Source organism: Panthera pardus, unplaced genomic scaffold (genome assembly GCF_024362965.1).
Source record: "Panthera pardus isolate Hobbes unplaced genomic scaffold, ASM2436296v1 HiC_scaffold_13, whole genome shotgun sequence".
In the NCBI taxonomy this organism is placed as follows: Eukaryota; Metazoa; Chordata; class Mammalia; order Carnivora; family Felidae; genus Panthera; species Panthera pardus.
The window spans coordinates 166,055,900-166,074,822 of NW_026526688.1; the positions used below are offsets into that span (position 1 = coordinate 166,055,900).

The following is an 18,923-nucleotide window of genomic DNA, read 5'->3' on the forward strand; positions in this document are numbered from 1 at the left end:
TCTCTGCAAATTTATCACACACACACACACACACACACACACACGCACACAAGTAGCAAGATTTTTAATCTTTAGGTAACCCTTAGCGCTCTCCTCAGAGACCAGTCAGGAGGGGTATGCCTCCAGGGTTGTCTGTACCCCTGTATGTGCCCCTGCTCCTTTCAGAGCCCACTTCCACCACCTGGCTACAGTGGAGCCTGGAACACAGCCAGTGGAGTTTCCCTGATGTCTATATTGCACTTGGCCATTGGGTGGCGGTATACCCAAAGTAAGGAAATAATCTCTGTTTGAAAGAGAAAAACGACATAAAGAAAAAAGGAAAGGCACTTATGAGGAAGATAGAGAAATTTTCTGCCTCCAAGGAGGCAATTTATTCTCCAATTAATATTCAAATCGCTGCAGTAGTATTTCAGGAGTCGTTTTGTTATTGTACCTTTCTTAATGCAGAGTCACATTACTAACAGTGTCAGCATGTGGCCATCTACAATCATAATATATTCTAGGGGACGGATTTTAGAAAATGAATATTCCACACTGGGTGCTAAGTGGCAGAAACCTGAAATAAGTTTGACGTCAGTCTTTCTGATAATCTAGTATTTAGTATCCATTTTCAACAACATGTTTATCTTCTCCATAGACATGCTGGTATTTATAGAAGTGACCAAAGAAGGAAAATGGGTGGCCCTAATAGCTTAGAGAGACTTAAAATTCAAATCAAGGAAGTAGAGCATGTTGGTACTGGTACAACACACATACGTATATATATGTATATATATATATGTACATATATATATATATATCAGCTTCTAAAATTATCTGTTTAGGTTGGTGCTGGCTAACATCCAAGAAGATGAAGCTAAAAATAACATTACCATCTTTACAAGAATTCTAGACAGACTTCTGGATGGTTACGATAATCGGCTTAGACCAGGACTGGGAGGTAAAAGTAGTTTTACTTTTTTTAAACTCTTACAGAATAATGCTTCTAAAAGTTAAGAGTAATATACATATTTTAATACACTCTATATATGAATGCATGTATTAAATAACTGAATAATAGAAAGTAAGGTATATGAAATAAACATTATTTGTGTTTCCTTTTCTACACACACAATGTGTTTAACATATTTTTGTAGAATGCCTAAAGTCATATAGAGCCCAGACTTTCTGCATGAGGTTTTTAAATTAGTTTATATATAATGGCTAAGTTTTTAAAACTTAAAGTATATTAAAATGAAACATTGTTGGGCAGACATGCTCGTGTAGTATCTTCACATTTTACAGACGTTTATTTTCACAGCAGTACAGCTATGAAGAAATGAGGCACATAATAAAAAGTATGTTAGGGTTATATTTTAACAAATACACAACTTAGGATTCTATGATGATATTTCTTTATCCATGCTTATGGTATTTCTAAAGTACAGCACAGGTTTGGCGTTCTTGAAACTCTCAAAGACATTTCAGGTATACATTGGCTGTAGGCCTAAATTTATTGGACTGGCATAGTTTGATTTCAGATTTAAACATTAACTTTCAATTCAGAAAGACAAATCTGTTTTAATCCATAAAGATAAAGGAAATTAGGCTTGGCTAATATATTAATTTTTTAAAATATGTTAAATTTTAATTAACTTCTATTTATCCTTAGGTGATACTAAGGAAATTAGGTAAAAGTAAAGTAGGTGTGTAATTTCTAAAGGATTCTAACTCAAATATTGTTACTCTTCAATTATACATACACACATTTCACACGTGTATGTTATACTTATTTAGATGTTCAGGTTAACTGTTAATTAAAAATAAAGGAAAATTAGTTGGACAATTGGTACTAATCAAAGATTTATATAGTCATATAGTTAGCTAGTTTATTATGAGGCTGACAACTTTGTAATATTAAATTGCTTGTAAAGATGCATATTGATTAATGCCTAGGTGTTTATGTAAATACTTTCTTTGAAAAATCTAGGTTGTTGTTAATTCTATATATATTTGCCAGTGTATGGTTTGGATTGTCCAGGAGTCAGAAAAAGTCAGAAAAGACCCAACTTGTTGTTAAATAGTATACTATTTAATGCAGTTAATTTTTCTTGGAATCCCTGAGAGGTACCTCTCATTTTAGGAGAAGTACAGGGAGGAATAATGTTCAGAAATAAGGCCTATTGTATTTTTCAGAGCAAACTCAGTTGTTTATTATACACTTGGTTTTCTAAAAGGAAAAAAAAAACTAAAAGGAAAATAATGCTTCTTTAGTAATTAATATCTCTAATGAGCATGAATATAAGGAATCAGTCTCCATGTTAGCATATGGAAATGAAATATTGCCAAGCTGGTGGTTTATGAGGAAGATTACACTAAGGCAGGCATTTGTCCTAAATCATAGATTTTATTTTTTAAAATAAATTATGTGCTGTCAAAAATCTCAGTATTTGAGCAAGACCTTGAGTTTTGTCTCCGTGAGTTCTTAGGGGAAATACCTACCTTGTGGGTGTGTGGTTGGGGAGTAGAAACTACCTGTTTCAGGACGTGGCTATTGCCACTTAGCTCTTCATATTTTTTTCTGTAATATCTCTTACATTCTTTTTTACTTCCATTGTCACCACTGAAGCATAGATCCTTGTCACTGTATTATTTGCATTAATGCAATAGACTAAGCAGCTCTTCTTGTCTAGGGTCTTCCTCAATCCTTCTCTGATATTGGGCATATGCTAATATCTCCCATTCAGATAGTTTTCTTTTATTCTTACAATGCTTTCCACATATCCCTCTCTTTTCTTGATCATCTTTTCTTGATCCCCCATGTTTTCTGCACCAGATCAACTGTTTTTCATCTAAAAGGGCCATGACACAGCTACCTTTCTGCCTTACAGGATTGTTGAGAGAATTCTATAAACAAAAAGTACATACAAAGCCGGTGCCCCATAGTAGGAATTCAACAAAGATCTAGTTCGTCCCTCCTCCCTTAGATTCCTAGTTTGCCAAGTAAGGTTTTCTACATTCTACTTCCTGATTTCGTTTGTATTTTGCCTCCCTTTCATCCTGCACTTCAGATGCATTTGTTCATCTTCTCTTGATAATCCATTCACATCTGTTCCCTTGGCCTTTGGTCGTATTATTTCCTCTCACTGGAAGTGTTTTTCTCATCATCTTTGATGATGGAAACCCTTTTTCTATAAAGACCACCTCAACACTGGTCCTCTAGTAAAGATCTTTCTTAAGTGAATTGAAACACCCAGATTCAATTTTCTCTCTGTTGAATTTCTTTAGCAGTTGTTGGCTCTATATCTCATCTGAAACTTATTATGTGCTATCTTGGATTATTTATTACCTTTTTGTGTGCCTCTTGTTACCTTAACAAGATTGTAAGCTCGTTGAGGCAAGGCATTGTATCATAAATCCTCTATGCTCTCAGCAACTAAATATTGATTTGCATATTGTGGCCATCAAATAAATGTTGATTGCTTGACTAACTTTTCTACGACCAGTTCATCATCTGTAAAATGGGGTTATCCATATTTGGCTGACCTTTTGGTTAGGAATGTTGAGTGATATGTTGGGCAGCATGCTACAGGAAGGTAACGAGGCTTAGTAAAGACCTAGCTTTAGATTTTGGAGATTTAGGTAAAATCCCAGCTCTGGTCCTGAGTGGTCCAATGACCTTTCAATACTTTGCCTCTTTAGGTCCACATCTGTCATCTATAGAGTGTGATTACTCATACTGTTCTTAGAGCATTTGATGAATATTAAGTACGATGATATATGCTAAGAAGTTAGCACAGTGCCTGGCATATGGTAGAGAATTAATAAATAACAGTACCTAAAAGACTTTCAGAAACTTTCTAAATGTACTGTTGTAAATTTACATCATTATTGTGATTACTTCTGCATCCAAAATTCTTCTCCTGCTTGTTCACATGTCATTTCACATAGAAAGTCCAAGGAAATTACTTGTGTCATTATGTCCCAGAAATTAATAAGAAGGAAAATATGTATTTGATTCAGTTTTAATATATCAAACAGAACATCTCTATTGATGAAAAATCTGGATAATTAATTTCAATTATCATTTCTTTCCTTTATAACTAATACAAATCACTATATAGGAAAGCACACTCGGTTTTGGACTGCGAGTTAAAAAAAAATTGTTCTTTTCACTTGGCTCGACCACTTACTAGATTTTACCCTGGCCAAGTTCCTTAGACATTCTGAGCCTTGGGATTTCCCTTGGGAAAATGGAAATAATGGTTTTTTATGCTGAACGGAGGAAGGTAAATTGAGATTCATATATATGATGAAGGTCATACAATCCATTGAGTGAATGAAAGAGGCACCTGGGTGCTTCAGTCGGTTAAGCATCTGGCTCTTGATTTCGGCTCAGGTCATGCATGATCTGGTGGTTCATGAGATCGAGACCCACATGGGGCTCTGCACTGACAGAGTGGTGCCTGCTTGGGATTCTCTCTCTCTCTGTCTCTCTCCCTCTCTCTCTGTCTCTTCCCTGCTTGTGCTCTCTCTCTCTGTCAAAATAAATAAACATAAAAAAATTAAAAATACATTGAGTGATAAAATTTTAAGATATTTTATGATTAACAATGGAGTTTCTTTAAAATTTAAGTTGTATCATGCCATTCAACTGCTCAAAATTCTGCAGTCGTTTCTACTTCATTCAGAATAAAAATTGGGTTTCTTGTGGTGGTCTCCAAGGCCGTGCATGATGATCTGTCTCCTTATTCTTTCTTTGACCTCACAACAACTCACCTTCTTGCTCATCCTGCTGCAGTCACATTGGCTTCCTTTCTGTTCTTTGAACACACCAGGATACTCTTTGGAGCTTTTCCTCTGACTATTCTCTCTTCCCTGGGTATCCTTTGATCTCTCCTCCTCAATGAGGCCTACCCTGACCAAACAAATAAATACTATAACCTGGCTACCTCTTAATAATTCTAATCTCCCTTAACCAGCTTATTTTCCCCCTTATTTTAATATATAGAATAATTTATTTCTTTATTACTTTAGTGGCAATTGCTTATTTTTGTCTCTTTTGCTAGAATGTAGGCTCATTGAGGTCAGGGATTCTTGTCTATTTTGTTGCTTTATTCACTGGTGCATCATCTGTTCCCAGCATCTAGAACAGGACCTGGCATATAGTAAGCACTGAAATATTTCTTGAAGGATTTTAATTTTATTCATGTACTTTATTATCATTATCATCATCATCATCATCATCATCATCATTATTACTTACTGTGCTGCCATGAAAAGAATCAACTATAGAACTTACCTTATCCTTAAAATTGGTGGAGCAGTTATCATTTAATTCACACACTGACCTTCCACTATTAGCATCAGCATATTTTGGGATGACATCTTGGTGAATTAGAGCTATTATAACCCCAGTTACTCAAAGCCTGACTTATGTTAGTTGTGATTCTGCCTTTGAACTGTGTGATTTGGGGTGATTCGTTTATCCCATATGTGACTTAATTTACTCATCTATGAAATGGCAAGAGAGGATCCACTTAGTCTGTTTATATCTCACAGAAATGTGATGCGGTTCAAGTAAATTAAAATTCTTAAGAGAGCGTAATGTGACATACAATTGATAAGTGTTAGTGTTGCTAGGAGTACGAGGAGAATTCTTCAAGAAAAACATCTTAGGAGGTAGTGTTCTTTGAAAACGTGCCAAGGAAATATTGGTAGTTCTTGTACATTTGGTAGGCTTACTTCTTTGTGAGCCTGGAAACCTGAGATGGGTTTGCCTTGATATCTTATCTGTTGAGACCATGCATTTAGATTAGCTAGAACTAATAACTGAATCAGTTTTTCCTCTTCATTTTAGTCATTAGAGCTAACAACTTGGAGTATAACACATATATTTTTATATTCCATAAGAAGCTTTCAAATTGTTAACGAAATAAAAAGCAGTATTTGTGTTTTGGACCAATTTTATGGGGTCATTGGAAAAATGAATGTGTAGACAGGCCTTGGACATTTATGACAGCTAGCATCCACAATGCTCAACAGTGACAACTATTAGAAATGACAAGGCTTGGTATCTAAATTATAGATCCAATCTGGAAAATCTAGATTGAGTACCATGCTTAACTGCATTTTGAAAAGCTCTTTCGAAGAGGTCATCTAGATAGATTTTTTCTTTCCACGTTCTTGTTTTATGCTCTGAAACCTTGAAGAAACTTTATGCTCAAAGCTATGAAAAATATGATGTCAGATTGTAGGCTTAGGGTCTGAGGGTCGGTTTCCAGCTTTGCTCATGGATATTTACTTCAGGCTGTAGACAGATGGATGACAACATGTTTCTATGGATTTTACTACTCTCCAATTTGTAAAAAATAAAATATAGGTTATTCAGTGGGAGAAATTAATAAATAAAAATCTGATCTGTCCCAGAACCTAAGAGGGGTTCTGTCCTCAAAACAGCATGGTATTATTACTTTATAAAGTAATGCTTAAGATCAATGCCTCTAGAGACCAACACCTTTGGATTTGAATTCTGTTGCCACTGTAAAATAACTACAAAACTTTCAGGATGCTACTCAATCTCTCCTTGCTTTGGTTTCTTTATTTGTAAAATAGGAGTAAAAATATGTGACTTCTCGTTTTGTTAGAGACTTTTTTTTTTTTTTAACATTTAAATCCTTGGACAGTATATGGCAAGCAGAGTAGCAACTCAATACTTGTAAGTGTTATTGCTGCCGTTGTTATAATAGAATGCGATACAGGGCATCACTCTGTTTCACTTAATCTATAAAAGCTATGGCTTCATAAAAAAATGATAAGTTTGTGGCACACATAACCCAGTTTTAAAGACAGGAGAGGTTGTATATTTCTTATGTGATTAGTTTCATTTTTGTAGACACACCTTTGTATATGTACAGAATCTCTGAAAACAAAACCACTCACAGAAGAGGTATGACATATGTATTGCTCTTTATAATTATTATCATGACATGTAATAATTTGGCATCATCAACTCATGGTGATGAATTTGCCTGTAGGAGAAAAAGATATATTTTACAGAGTAAAACTTTGCTATATAACATTAATGATGATTTTAGGGACATAAAACTGAAAGCATGTCCATCAATCTAACCTGGGATGTGCTAGGTACTTGGATGGCAATTGCGCTGGAGTGGGTCTTGCAGCCACAGAGTATATGTCTGATGCTTGACAGTGTCTTAGGAAGTGACGGGCGGTGGAGCCACTGGGACTGAAGGAACGCACGAAGAATAGTCTGAAATCTCTAGGTAGAATTGGAAGTGGGGGAGGGGGGAAAAGTGGATTGCGAGATGAGCAGGAAAAGAGAGAATGCCTGTTATAAGAAGTTCTTATCTCAGATGGAGACAGAGTAAACGCCATTACTGGGGTCTCTGCTCTCTGTAAAGCTGTGATGTTTGGCATTCTCCTCATTCAGCGGCTGTGGTTGGGACCGACGTTCCCAAAGAGGCCTGCGGCAGCTGAGAATCTTATCTCTCTTCCCTTCTAACTCAGGCTCCTGGGGTTCCCTGCAGTGCTGGAGTAGGATATCCTTCAGAATAAGCTGTAGGCAAAAGAAGATTTCAGTCTTTCAGTGCTCTCGGCTACTGTCTTCTCCACTCACTTAAGTTTGCCTAAAGGTCACAGGGAACAGTGCATTTGATTATTTCATGAATGAGAAAATAGAAATAAGTTGGGGAGATTTCACACAAGTGTGGAAAAGAATTTTTGCTAAAAGTGCAGAGGGCCATTATCAATTGTCATTTCCTGTGTAAAGTTATCGGAGGCACGAAACACAAAAAAGCAGAAAGGTACTCGGCTGCTTGAAGTGGGGTGCTATTGGGAGGCTGGAAACTCTGGGTCTGACTTCCAAAATCAGTTCCTTCAATTTTGTCTGGGGTCTGTTTGCAGTGTTCTCCTTCTGGTGTGGACATAGTATGGGCTTCGCCACAATGCATGCTACCTTAAACTGGAAGCATGATAATGTTATGTACAGGTTTCTGTATTCTTCTCAGTATTTCGAGGCAAGACCGAGGAACATCTTAGCATTTCTGCACACCCTCCCTAACGCTGTGCTGCTTGTCCACTCCCCGGCAGAGAATGCTACCAAGACAGGCTTCTTCAGAAATGGTTAGATTGAGGTAGTTTTGCAGAACTCTTTCTTGGTCCGTTATTTGAACTAGGTACACAGCTTGTGATTTATTTGATAGGAAAGGCAAACTGGATACACGACAGCAGAGGTATGCATTGGATTAGATGGTGGCATTTTCTTCCCAAACAGCATCTCTCCAGCAAAACTCATGGTGACATCACTGAAGTGCATGACCAAGAGAATACTGCTCATGTTTTCGTAAACCAAGGCTTTGTTTTCAACTTAAAACGTACTTGGTTGATAGCAGTTTGTTCTCTCAACCATCACTGCTGGAAAAGCATTGCTCTCAGTCATAATTTTGAGGGACTGTTATTTTTGTTTTTTCAGGCACAAGCATGCCTCTCACTAGCATTTAAGCTCAGGTGCAATCAGTGTTTCTCTTTGTACCCCCTTAACACAGTGGATAAATTGGACCATAAGCATGACCGATCCATTTGTTTTGGTGTTATTTTTTGATTGCTACAGCTCAATCATATTGTAGAAATCTATATTGGTAGTGGAGGTGGCCAAGTGAACAGCTTGGCCAGTCAGCAAATCATTACTTTTCAGTGTGTTAACATGGAAAGAGTCAAATTAAATTATTCTAGTATTCTGTTTCTTAATCCATGTCTATTGAAGGCTGATGATGTGTCAGACATTCTGCAGAATATAAAGATGTACAGGGTGAGGTATTGGTCTCCGGTGGTTGAAGTCCCTTGGAGGACAGATAAGGTAGATATACTATGATTCTCGAAATAGCTTGAAATAGTACAACATATGTTTCATTATAAGAACATGCTATTGAAATTTAGAGATGTAAGAAATCACTTTTCTTGTACTATAACTGGAGTTGGCCAAGTTCTATGTCTATAACATGATTCATGCATTCAACTATTTCTTGCTAACGGCCAAGTATTTTCTGGGTTTTATTTGAAATGCTGGAAATATTTTGATGAATAAGACCTAGACTTTGCGGAAATTCATTTCACACCATATTTGGGGGCTTTCTGCCTTTCAAGTGTTGTAGACATTGGTTTCTTCTTTCCCTGCCTAATTAAAAATACTGTATAACTACCCTGTGTTTTCTTTATTGGACATTATTGTCTTTTCTCATAGTGGCAAGAGTGATTTGGGGTATATTTACTGTCAAACTTAGAATTTTATCTGTAGAAGAGTATAACATCCAGAAAGCATGTCTTTCTGCGTATGTAGCAGAGGTGTTGAGGGTATCTATGTTAAGAAAAGCTTTCTCAGAGGTAGTTAGGTAAGTGTTAATTCCAGTTGAAATTTCTGGACAATTGTCAGTTCTCTCTCTTTTTTTTTATTTTTTAATGTCTATTTATTTTTGAGAGAGAGAGAAACAGTACAAGTGGGGGAGAGGCAGAAAGAGAGGGAGACACAGGATCCAAAGAAGTCTCCAGGCTCTGAGCTGTCAGCACAGAGCCTGATGTGGGGTTCGAACCCACGAACTATGAGATAATGAGCTAGCCGAAGTCGGACGCTTTTAACCAACTGAGCCATCCAGGGGTCCCTTCTCAGTTCTCTTTGTAAAGAAAACTTTTCTTTCTGCCTTATTTTAATTTCTTTTGAGCTAGAGATGAGTTAAATAATAACTAGACATTTCCTGTGAAATAAAAAAAATAAATTACATGATGTGTAATGTGATGAGTATTCAGTTTATTTCTTTTGAATTTTTAATGGTCCCGACCCAACACAGAATTCTGAAAACTTGTTTTTAACTTGAAATACCCTCATCCCTTGAGGTACAGAACTTATCATTTAAAAGTAATGTATAAGAATATAATTAATGTTTAAATCTAAAAGTATTTCATATAGAAGCTTGTAAAATTAAGGATATCACTTACCATAAAATGTAGATCTCTCAAATTTCCACTAGTTTATTGCATTTTTAGTAACTTCGATTAAGTAGTAATTTGATATCTTTGTATGTTTTCATTTTACCTTTTTAATAAACTGAAAAACTAGCATGTAGAAAAATATGAGTTCATATGAGGTCTTAACTTGACCTAAGTTGTGATGTTGGTTTTTATTTTATCCTTTTATGTTCCTTCTTGTTTATTTCAATATTTAAAGTATGTCAAAACAAAAAAAAAAGTTTTCACATAAAATTAAAAAAATAGTACTCTTATAAAAGCATCATTTTCAAAAGTATCTTTATTAACATTTGGGATCTTAGTTCTTTTTTAGGGGAATGAATGCAAAATGTAGTACAAAGATTGTTCCAGGAACATGTGTGGTGACATTCTTTCTGCATAAAAGTATTTCAGCATTCTTCAAGGATATGTTCAGTTAGGGCATTGTTAATTTGATTTAAAACACAATAAAAGAAAAAGTATGGTTCTTCTTTTGATATAGTAGCCATAGGAAAAATATATGTCAAAAAGAAGATAACTGCTATTTCAACTATTTTGTGGAGGTAGTTAGTAAATTGTAATCGATTTGGGGGATATTTCATGATTATGATATAATGAGTAGTACAATTGAATTTTGTGTCTGAATAGAAGCATAGAGTTATGTCACAAGGTTAAGGAAGGTTGAAGAAAGGATAAAAATTATAAACGTTGGGGCGCCAGGGTGGCTCAGTCAGTTGAGCATCTGACTCTTGATTTTGGCCTAGGTCATGATCTCAAGGCCATGTTGGGCTCTGCACTGAGTGTTGAGCCTGCTTAAGGTTCTCTCTCTGTCTCCCTCTGTCCCTCTCCTGGCACATGCTCTCACTCTCTCTCTCATAAAATAGTAAATTAAAAAAATATATAAATTTATATATATACACATATACAGTATCTTTTAATAGCATCCCCAAGCCCATATTTAGATTATGTTTTTTGGGATGCCTATGGTATTTTAGCAAGTATTTGGGAACCATTTGATTTTCATTAAGAAGGTAAAAGGATCAGGTGGTTTTAGAATGGTATATGTTAAAAAGTTTTCTGGGACCTAAAAGATCTCCAGACTTGAACTGGAGGAGTGGTTTGGAGAGGAAGAGAGTGTCACTGGGGGGCTTTTAGAAAAAGATGAAAGGTCCATTTTACCTCTAATTCCTCATAAGAAGATTTCAGCATTTGAAGCAAGATGCTGACTTCCTACTCATATATTTGGGTTGGAGAGTCCAAATATATTCAATTATATGAATTCTTTAGAAGCCTTTACAGTGGAAATTAAGCAAATCAGCCATAGTCAGAAAATTAGGGTACATAGAACAAATTCATTTTTGTTACCAAGATTACATAAACTCTCCAATTTCTCAAGAAAGGACAGAGTGGGCTAAAATGCCAGCTAGGTTTACAAGGAAGATTAAAGTTTGGATACCAAGAGAGAGGAAGTCTTAATTAAAAGAAAATGGAATCACAAGGCTGGTGTTCAGGTCGGGTAGAGGGGAATATGGGAGGGTAGATTTAATTAGTTATCTAGGACATGTGAGAAGATAATCATTGAAGCAAAAAATGTGAGGCTGATGATCGTGCTTTGTAGAACAGCAAAAGAATCTGTCCAGCAGATATCAGAAGAAGAGAAACTTTACACTCTTAGGAGAGTAAGTGGGCTGGTTTTAGGTGGTGAAAATGTTATAAAAGAATGGGGGTGAATGTAGACCCATTTAAAAAGAAGTCATCATTAGGGCATTGCTGGGAGAACAGCAAGTCCCTCGATACTAAGAATTAAAACTAAGCTATCCTTTCATCATTTTGAGTAGCTTTTGCCTTAATAAGGATAACAGAATTGTAGGATCAAAGATAACTAACAAGAAAGCTATATTTGGAACCATATGATTAGCAGTGCTTATATTAGAATATGTCACCCTTTAAAATAGATTAAACATAAAAAAAAATGGACTCATTATCCTTGAAACAGATAAATTCGAGTAACAGTGTCTGAATTCTTAAAGGAGAGGACCAGGCAGATAAAGGAGTGAGGGGACTGTTGGTGCAGCCGACTTCTTTTCAACTTTCCTTGTTTCAAGGTTCCCAGATAATCTGAAGGGCTCTTGGAGGTATTTTTGGCTGCCACCAAGCTGATGGAATGACTCATACATAACTCTAGCAGGCAGGGTGGGTCATTTAAGATTTACATTACTCTCCGTGAAATACGGGGGTGATGGCAAGTCCCCTGGGACCCAGCTGCTGACTCAGAAATGCATACATTTCGATGCAGTTCTGTGTGTTACACTGCTGTTGCCCACCTTTGTCACTCTCCTTTGACTGCTGCCACACCCAATCTAGACCTTGTCATTTTTGGCGACAGCTTCTAATACGGGCATCTTCCTCTCAGACATCTGATTGCCACCAGGTGCAGAGGGCAGCTGCAATTTCTGCTGCTGTTGCTGTTGCCTTGGACCAGCTGGGAGGTTAAGCAAAGTGGGCAGGTGCGTGTTTAAGTGAGTGGATATGAAAGTTAGTGGAGTGGAAAGCACATGTCTCTTCATCACATCCCTTCCTTTTAGGGAACTGTTTTATGGCCTGTCGTTTCTATCATTTCCCCCACCCGGTCAGAGAGGGTGGATGACACTTTACGTGCTTCTGCTTGAAGACGTTAGAGGAGGATATAGTAATTCCGAGTGGCTTTTTAGGGTGCAGATTTAATGCCAGTTGGAAATAAAGGAAACCTTGCTTCCTAGTGTTGGAATAAAACAATAAAATATAGGTGAAACAATATTATTATGGCCTTTATCAGTTAGGGATGTGTTTGTCGGAAACTAACAGAAAACTCTATCTATGGTGATTTCAGTGGGAGTCAGTTTTTCCTCACAAAGGTCTGTAAGTAGGTGGCTCCAAATGAAGACTGAGTTCTTAAGTGATGGCATCAAGAGCCTCAAGAACCCAGATTGTTTTTATTTTACCACTTCCTCTTCCTTAGGGTTGGCTTCTGTCCTTATGCTGTCACCTCATGGTCCCAAGATGGCTGCTGCAGCTCCAGCTATCATATCCATGGTAAAGGCTGGAATAAAAGGAGGGGATGGCACTATCTCTGTTAGTTCCTTTCATTAGAAAAGTAAAGCTTCCCAGGTCTTGCAGCTGATTTCCACATTTATCTCATTGCTATTTCAAGCTAGGAGAGCATCTGGGAAAATTGGAGATTTATTAGAAAGATGCGTTGGATATTCAGTATGTATCTAGCAATGGCTGTCACATCTACTGATGCTAATAGAAAAATTAATCTCTTTGTGCCTCAATTTCCTGCTCTGTAAAATGGAAAACATGAGTTCCAATGAGTTGATTTTCCTGAAGTATTTAAAAACTTTAATTTGCATATGAATAACTTGGATAGTGATTGTTAAGAATGCAGATTTTGATTCCATATGTCCCTGTGGAGCTCAAGATGCTGCATTTGTAACAAGCTCCTAAATGATACCAATGCTGCTGGTCCCTGGGCTGCACTTTGAGTAGCCAGGAGGTACTCAGTTATGGCTACCGTGTTGTACAACATTAGGGGCGTTCATAAAGAATATAATGCAAGGTGGAGATTCTTTAAGTGCCCATTAAATGTTGTTTTGTTGTTGTTATTATTACTACTATTACTATTTTCATGCTTCACTCTGACAATTAGAAATTCATAATTTCTGTTTCTAAAGGTTGTGGTGATAAACCTTACTTTTATCAAAAGTATAATCATAGACCGATTTATTCCTTATCATATGCTTTCATAAGATTCCTAGTAAATTATTAGATTGACCACTGATTTCTGTGAATATGCTGCATAATATTAAGTGAAGTTTCTTTATCAGCTATGAGTATACCTTAATTCTACCATAGTCTATTAGTAAGAACGTATCCTTATATTTATTGAAAAATTAACACTAATCTCTGGTAATGCCATGATGATATTTGAACTCTGCTTCATTAAAATGTGTTGGATATTGCAGCACTCACTAGTTGTGGAAAAAATATTGTTAACATGAAGGTTGTAAACTAAGCTAGTGTAAATAATTGATTATAAAAGAACTAATTTAATCCTTAATATAAAAGAACTAATTTAATCCTTAATATAGAATTGTGGTAAATAAACTTTTACTACGTGTGTAATCTCCAGGGTAAAAATATAATAGAACCCTCTCCTTGTTGTATGTTCTATTTAAGATGCTTCAAATTTTTCTCTTTGGACAGATAAAAAGTGAGATTTCCTTTAAAAAATATTATACATGGTTTGTATTCTAGTGCCTGACAGAGACAAGGTTATAAACCTGGAGGATCCTAAATTCTTAAATAACTGTTTATATTTTAATTTTAAAGACACTGAGAGGGGAAGGGCCTCTGCCTTGATCAGAAGAGGCTGTGATGGCAAAGCAGTGTATAAAAGCATAAAAACCACTATTTATATATGAAAAGCCCCATTTTCTAAAATAAAAGCTCTATGACCTTGAGCAAGCCAGTCATCATCTCTGTGTCTCAGTTTCCCCAACATGAAGAGGGAGAGACTGTAGCTGAGAACGGCAGTGGCCCCGCCATCTGAAATTTCTCTCATCTTTTGTGGCTTGTTTCAAGGCAAATAGAGTAGAAAATAAGGTTCTTGGAACAGAAGTCTAAAACCAATTGTTTTCTTTATGGTAGAGAACTAGAGTACGAGCCTGCATACAAGCTAGCCCAATAAGGCTGCTAAAACGGCTCCAGTCTGGCCTGCCAAGGAAAGTACAAAGGCTGTTGGGTTTTCCCACTGCCAGCAATTAGGAGTTTGCACAAAACTCGGTAGTTCCATTGCATGAAAATTTCAATCAAGAGCTTCTCTTAAAGCTGGGTACGGTTTGATGAGGAAGTAAGTGACTGCCACAGTGAGGTAGCGATAAGTGTACAAAATTATATTTACCGATACTGGAGTTTACGTTCCTACACATTGCTCTGCACGCTTTGTGTCAGTGATACGAACCGCGGCTCCTTTTCAGAGCTCACCCTCTGTGACTTCTGTGCTCTGCTTGATATCATAGATCTGCCCTGTCTTGAAACTCTTTCCTCTTGGTCTCTTTACCCTTCTGGATCTGTCTCATTCTTTGGTTTCTCTTTATTCTCTTCTTAAATGTGCTCCCTGAGGTTCTTTACTTTCAACACCTACTGATTAGCACTTTAATGATTTTCTCAGAACATTCTCATTAAATTCCATATCCTCAAATATTGACCCATATGTAGATTTTTCTCTGGTTCTGACGCTGTTTTCTGACGTGGATTTGCTTGTCATTGTCCAGATGGACTCCCATCTGTGTCCACCCACCACTTTCAGGAGCAAGTCTAGAGCACGTAGGGTAGTCAGTCCCTCCAGACTCTGGCCTCTGGTCACCTTTCTGTTCTCATTTCTCACTACTAATCACTACCTTTCACAAAGTGGTTTAGATTCACTCTCCTTGTTTCAGTTTTTATGTTTTAATACATTTGGCTTTCCTGAGTCTGTGGACCTTTACACAGGCTGTTACTTCTCTTGGGACATACATTTTCCTTTCTTCAGGCTCGAGCGTAGATGTCACTACTTACATGACTCACCCTGTCATACAACACATATCTATGGAACAAGTCATCCATTACTATATTTGGCACAACATGAATGTACTGTTTTGTAACTCGGTGCCCCACCTATTAGAATCTAAGATTTCTACAGGCAAAGATTTGTGACCCCTTGCCTCTTGTTCTAGCCCCAGTACCACATGTAGAGCTTCGAGGAGGGAGATAGTAATCATAGTACCTGTTGCATAGATGATGAACTAATGAGGAACTGATAAACTGTGTCCTTTTGTATGAATTTCTTAAACTTCCACAAACGAAATGCGAAATTTTGTCACCTAAAACTGGTTTTCATCCTGTAGTTCTTAATGGAGTCCATATTTGTCAATCTACAAGGGCTAAAAATCCATTGAGAACAATTTTTCAAATGCTCTTGACTTCTTTCCAGTCTCCCGGCTCCAATTCTGCTGTCCCCTAATACATAGATATAAACCCAATTGATTGGCTTATTTTTTTTGTTGAAAATAAATAATCAACTTAAAGCATTTAGAAATCAGGACATTTCCAATAAAAATGTGGATTTCTGTCTTCTCTTTTAATAATCGCAGAGCTGGTGAGCCCAGGCTGAAATTCCTGATGACAGAAACTGAAATAGAAATTGAATTGATGATAGCAATTGAAACTAAGTAACAGCTTTCCAAATGGAGGAGGTATGTCCTTCACGTTTAGCCAGAGATCTCATTTAGTCCATGTCACTTAGTCAGGTCACCTGCCTGGCCAGTAAATCATGTGCTGTGCCCCCAACCCCAAACACTTGAGTATGTAAACCTAGCCCTAGTCTATCTTCTATATTTCCAGCTTTTTATTTTTTAGTTAAATTTGATTATGGAATTCTTTCACTCAACATTCTTCAGTGATTTTCCTTTTTCTCACTTTCCGGAATACAATTTCCAGTCTATAAACACGGCAGTCAGAAATCAGAATAAAGGGACCAAACTCCATTATTCCCTTGGGCAGGTCAAATAAAAGAATGAGTTGACATTACGGAGCCGAGAACTGAGAGAACTGAGGCACGTGCATGTCTTGTGCAAAGGTGGCTGAGTTTTACATAAGTGTTTTAGGTAAGAGCTGCCGGATATTCTAATTAGTTTTCAAAAGCTGGAAATACCAGTTTTTTGAGAAGTTTCTTAATACTTAAAGGCCAACCAGTTCTAATTCAAATCAAAACAAATAAAATCTTGGTGCATCGCAAACAAAACGCACCTGAGCATTATTAGTTTACAGCCTCTGGCCACACACCAGGATTTTTTATAAAGGTTATGAAGGAATCAGTTGGGGAATTTGTTAAATACCAATTTAGCAAATCCTCAAAGATTTAATCAGTTTTGGCTTGGGTCCAGGAATCTGCATTTCATGAAATGTTCTTGATTCTGACGCAGGTGGTCTGTGTGGACTCACTGGACTGAATCATGCGTCTTCAAGTGTCTGTTTAAAAATGATGGTATCTCTTTCTTTTCTCTCATAGTACTTTTTTGTGCCCTCTTAGTGAAAAGTGAGAAGTCAACGTGTATAGGAGGATCAGTCTGTTACCAGCATTTTCCTCAGTAACTTTCAAGAGGGGCTTTTTTGCACGACTGTTCTGAGCCAGCTCTGTTTTATAGGGTCAGAGACCTCCTTTTGTTTCCTAAGTGTATGAGTCTGAATTAACTGGCTTAGGCGTCATTAACAACGCTTAGCTTAAAACATCAGGTGTTATTTCTCTCCCATTTACCTTGCTCAGGACCTACCGCTGTTCACTGAGGGTGATGGGTCTGTAGGGCCTGAGCCGTCCAAGACGTCAGCCTCACTTAAGGTCTCAGGCTGCTGGACTTACGCCACCTAAAATATTGCTGGACGCTGTGTCGGGGAAAGGACGTGTGGTCCATATTGTTACTTAGAGGTTGTGCCCAGATGTGACACTGTATCACCTCTGCTCAGATCCTTTGCTCAAAGGCAGGCATATAGACATGCTTAACTTCAAGGAGGAGGGGAAGTACAACTCAGAAGTAGAATCAAAGATCCTTGGCAGCTTCATATTTACCATAACTTGCAAGAAGTACCCATTTCTCAGGGCGCAGCTATCTCCAGTCGTGACACACAATACACCATTTGGTGGCACAGGTCATATCTTCTTTCAAGATGTATAATTTATGAACTGTGTTTTGTGTATAACATACACAGTATGTTTATTAGTTAATTGTTAATACTTTTTTGATGTATTGACTTGATATGCCTTCAGGGCCCCTGCCAGATCCCAGGAATAAAGAGTTCTGCCACTTGGGCTGTAAAACCGTAACCTGAATTGCAGGTGTTTAAGAGGAGCTAGTCATTGAAGTGTTAGCCTGAATTCTCAAACCTCTGTGACAGTAATTGCCAGGGAGAGTGCAATTAAATGGGCAAGGAGCAGAGGCCACGTCATTCCAGTTCATTACTAGGTCCTCAGGGGCTGGCATAGTACCTAGAATTCATTATTTGCCAATGAGTATGTATGGGAATCCGACACTCATATATATGAAAATACATAGACACATCCTTAGGACAGTTACTTATTTTGGGTTCCCATATACGTTGTAGGCATTTAACAGTCAGTTTTATCTTTAAATTTTAGTGACTTAGACTTCTGACATCCCTTACAATGAGTCATCTTTCTCAGAAACAATGTTGATTGATAAATGGGTTCGGTGGCTATGCCAAACTTTGAATTCAGTAGCACATGAAATTAGAACCATTAGGATGAGCTTGTACTTAATACGGTAAAGTAGACTAATGTAGTGGCCCTTGCTGTTACTGAATTGGGGACCATATGAGCGATGGTCATGGACAGAAGACGGCGTGGGTTCTGTTTTCTGTAGTGCTTGGGGCGCTGCATTCTAAGTCTGAAACCAAAGCTCTGGAAGAGCCACTAGTTCCATAAGAAAGAAACAGAAACAAAACTGCAGAAATGTATTTCAAAAACCTGGGTAGCCGAAGTCTAAAATGTTTTTTGTGTTAAGATTATGCAACAACCATTATTAACATTATGCAGTCTATTCAGATTTCTCAATTGTCTTATGGAGGTTAATTAAATATTATAAAATATTGCTAATCATAATAAATTACTACTAATATCTAACATGTTTTGGGTAATAGGTAATATGCTAAGCACTTTACCTGTGATTTAATGCTCTTTATTAGTCCCACGAGGTAGGTAATTTGGTGACCCTTACCTTCCTAGTAAGAAAAAGAGAACCAGAGGCCAAGTGTTTGCCCTTTGTCACATAATTATGTTGAGATAGTGTGGACATTCCAATGGATGCATCTTTCTCCACAGCCTTTGATAA

General features: G+C 37.2%; 1 protein-coding gene across 4 annotated transcripts in view; it reads left to right on the forward strand.

The window, feature by feature from the left end:
- GABRA2 (gamma-aminobutyric acid type A receptor subunit alpha2) overlaps window positions 1-18,923 on the forward strand; it is a 121,579-nt gene that overhangs the window by 3,179 nt on the left and 99,477 nt on the right. For 3 of the 4 annotated variants that reach the window (XM_019412938.2, XM_019412946.2, XM_019412925.2), the window contains exon 3: window positions 825-940. The exons of the other annotated variant lie outside the window; for it this stretch is intronic. In XM_019412938.2, the coding sequence (XP_019268483.1) occupies window positions 825-940 (116 nt within the window). The remainder of the gene's footprint in view (window positions 1-824; window positions 941-18,923) is intronic. 4 annotated transcript variants of the gene reach the window in all.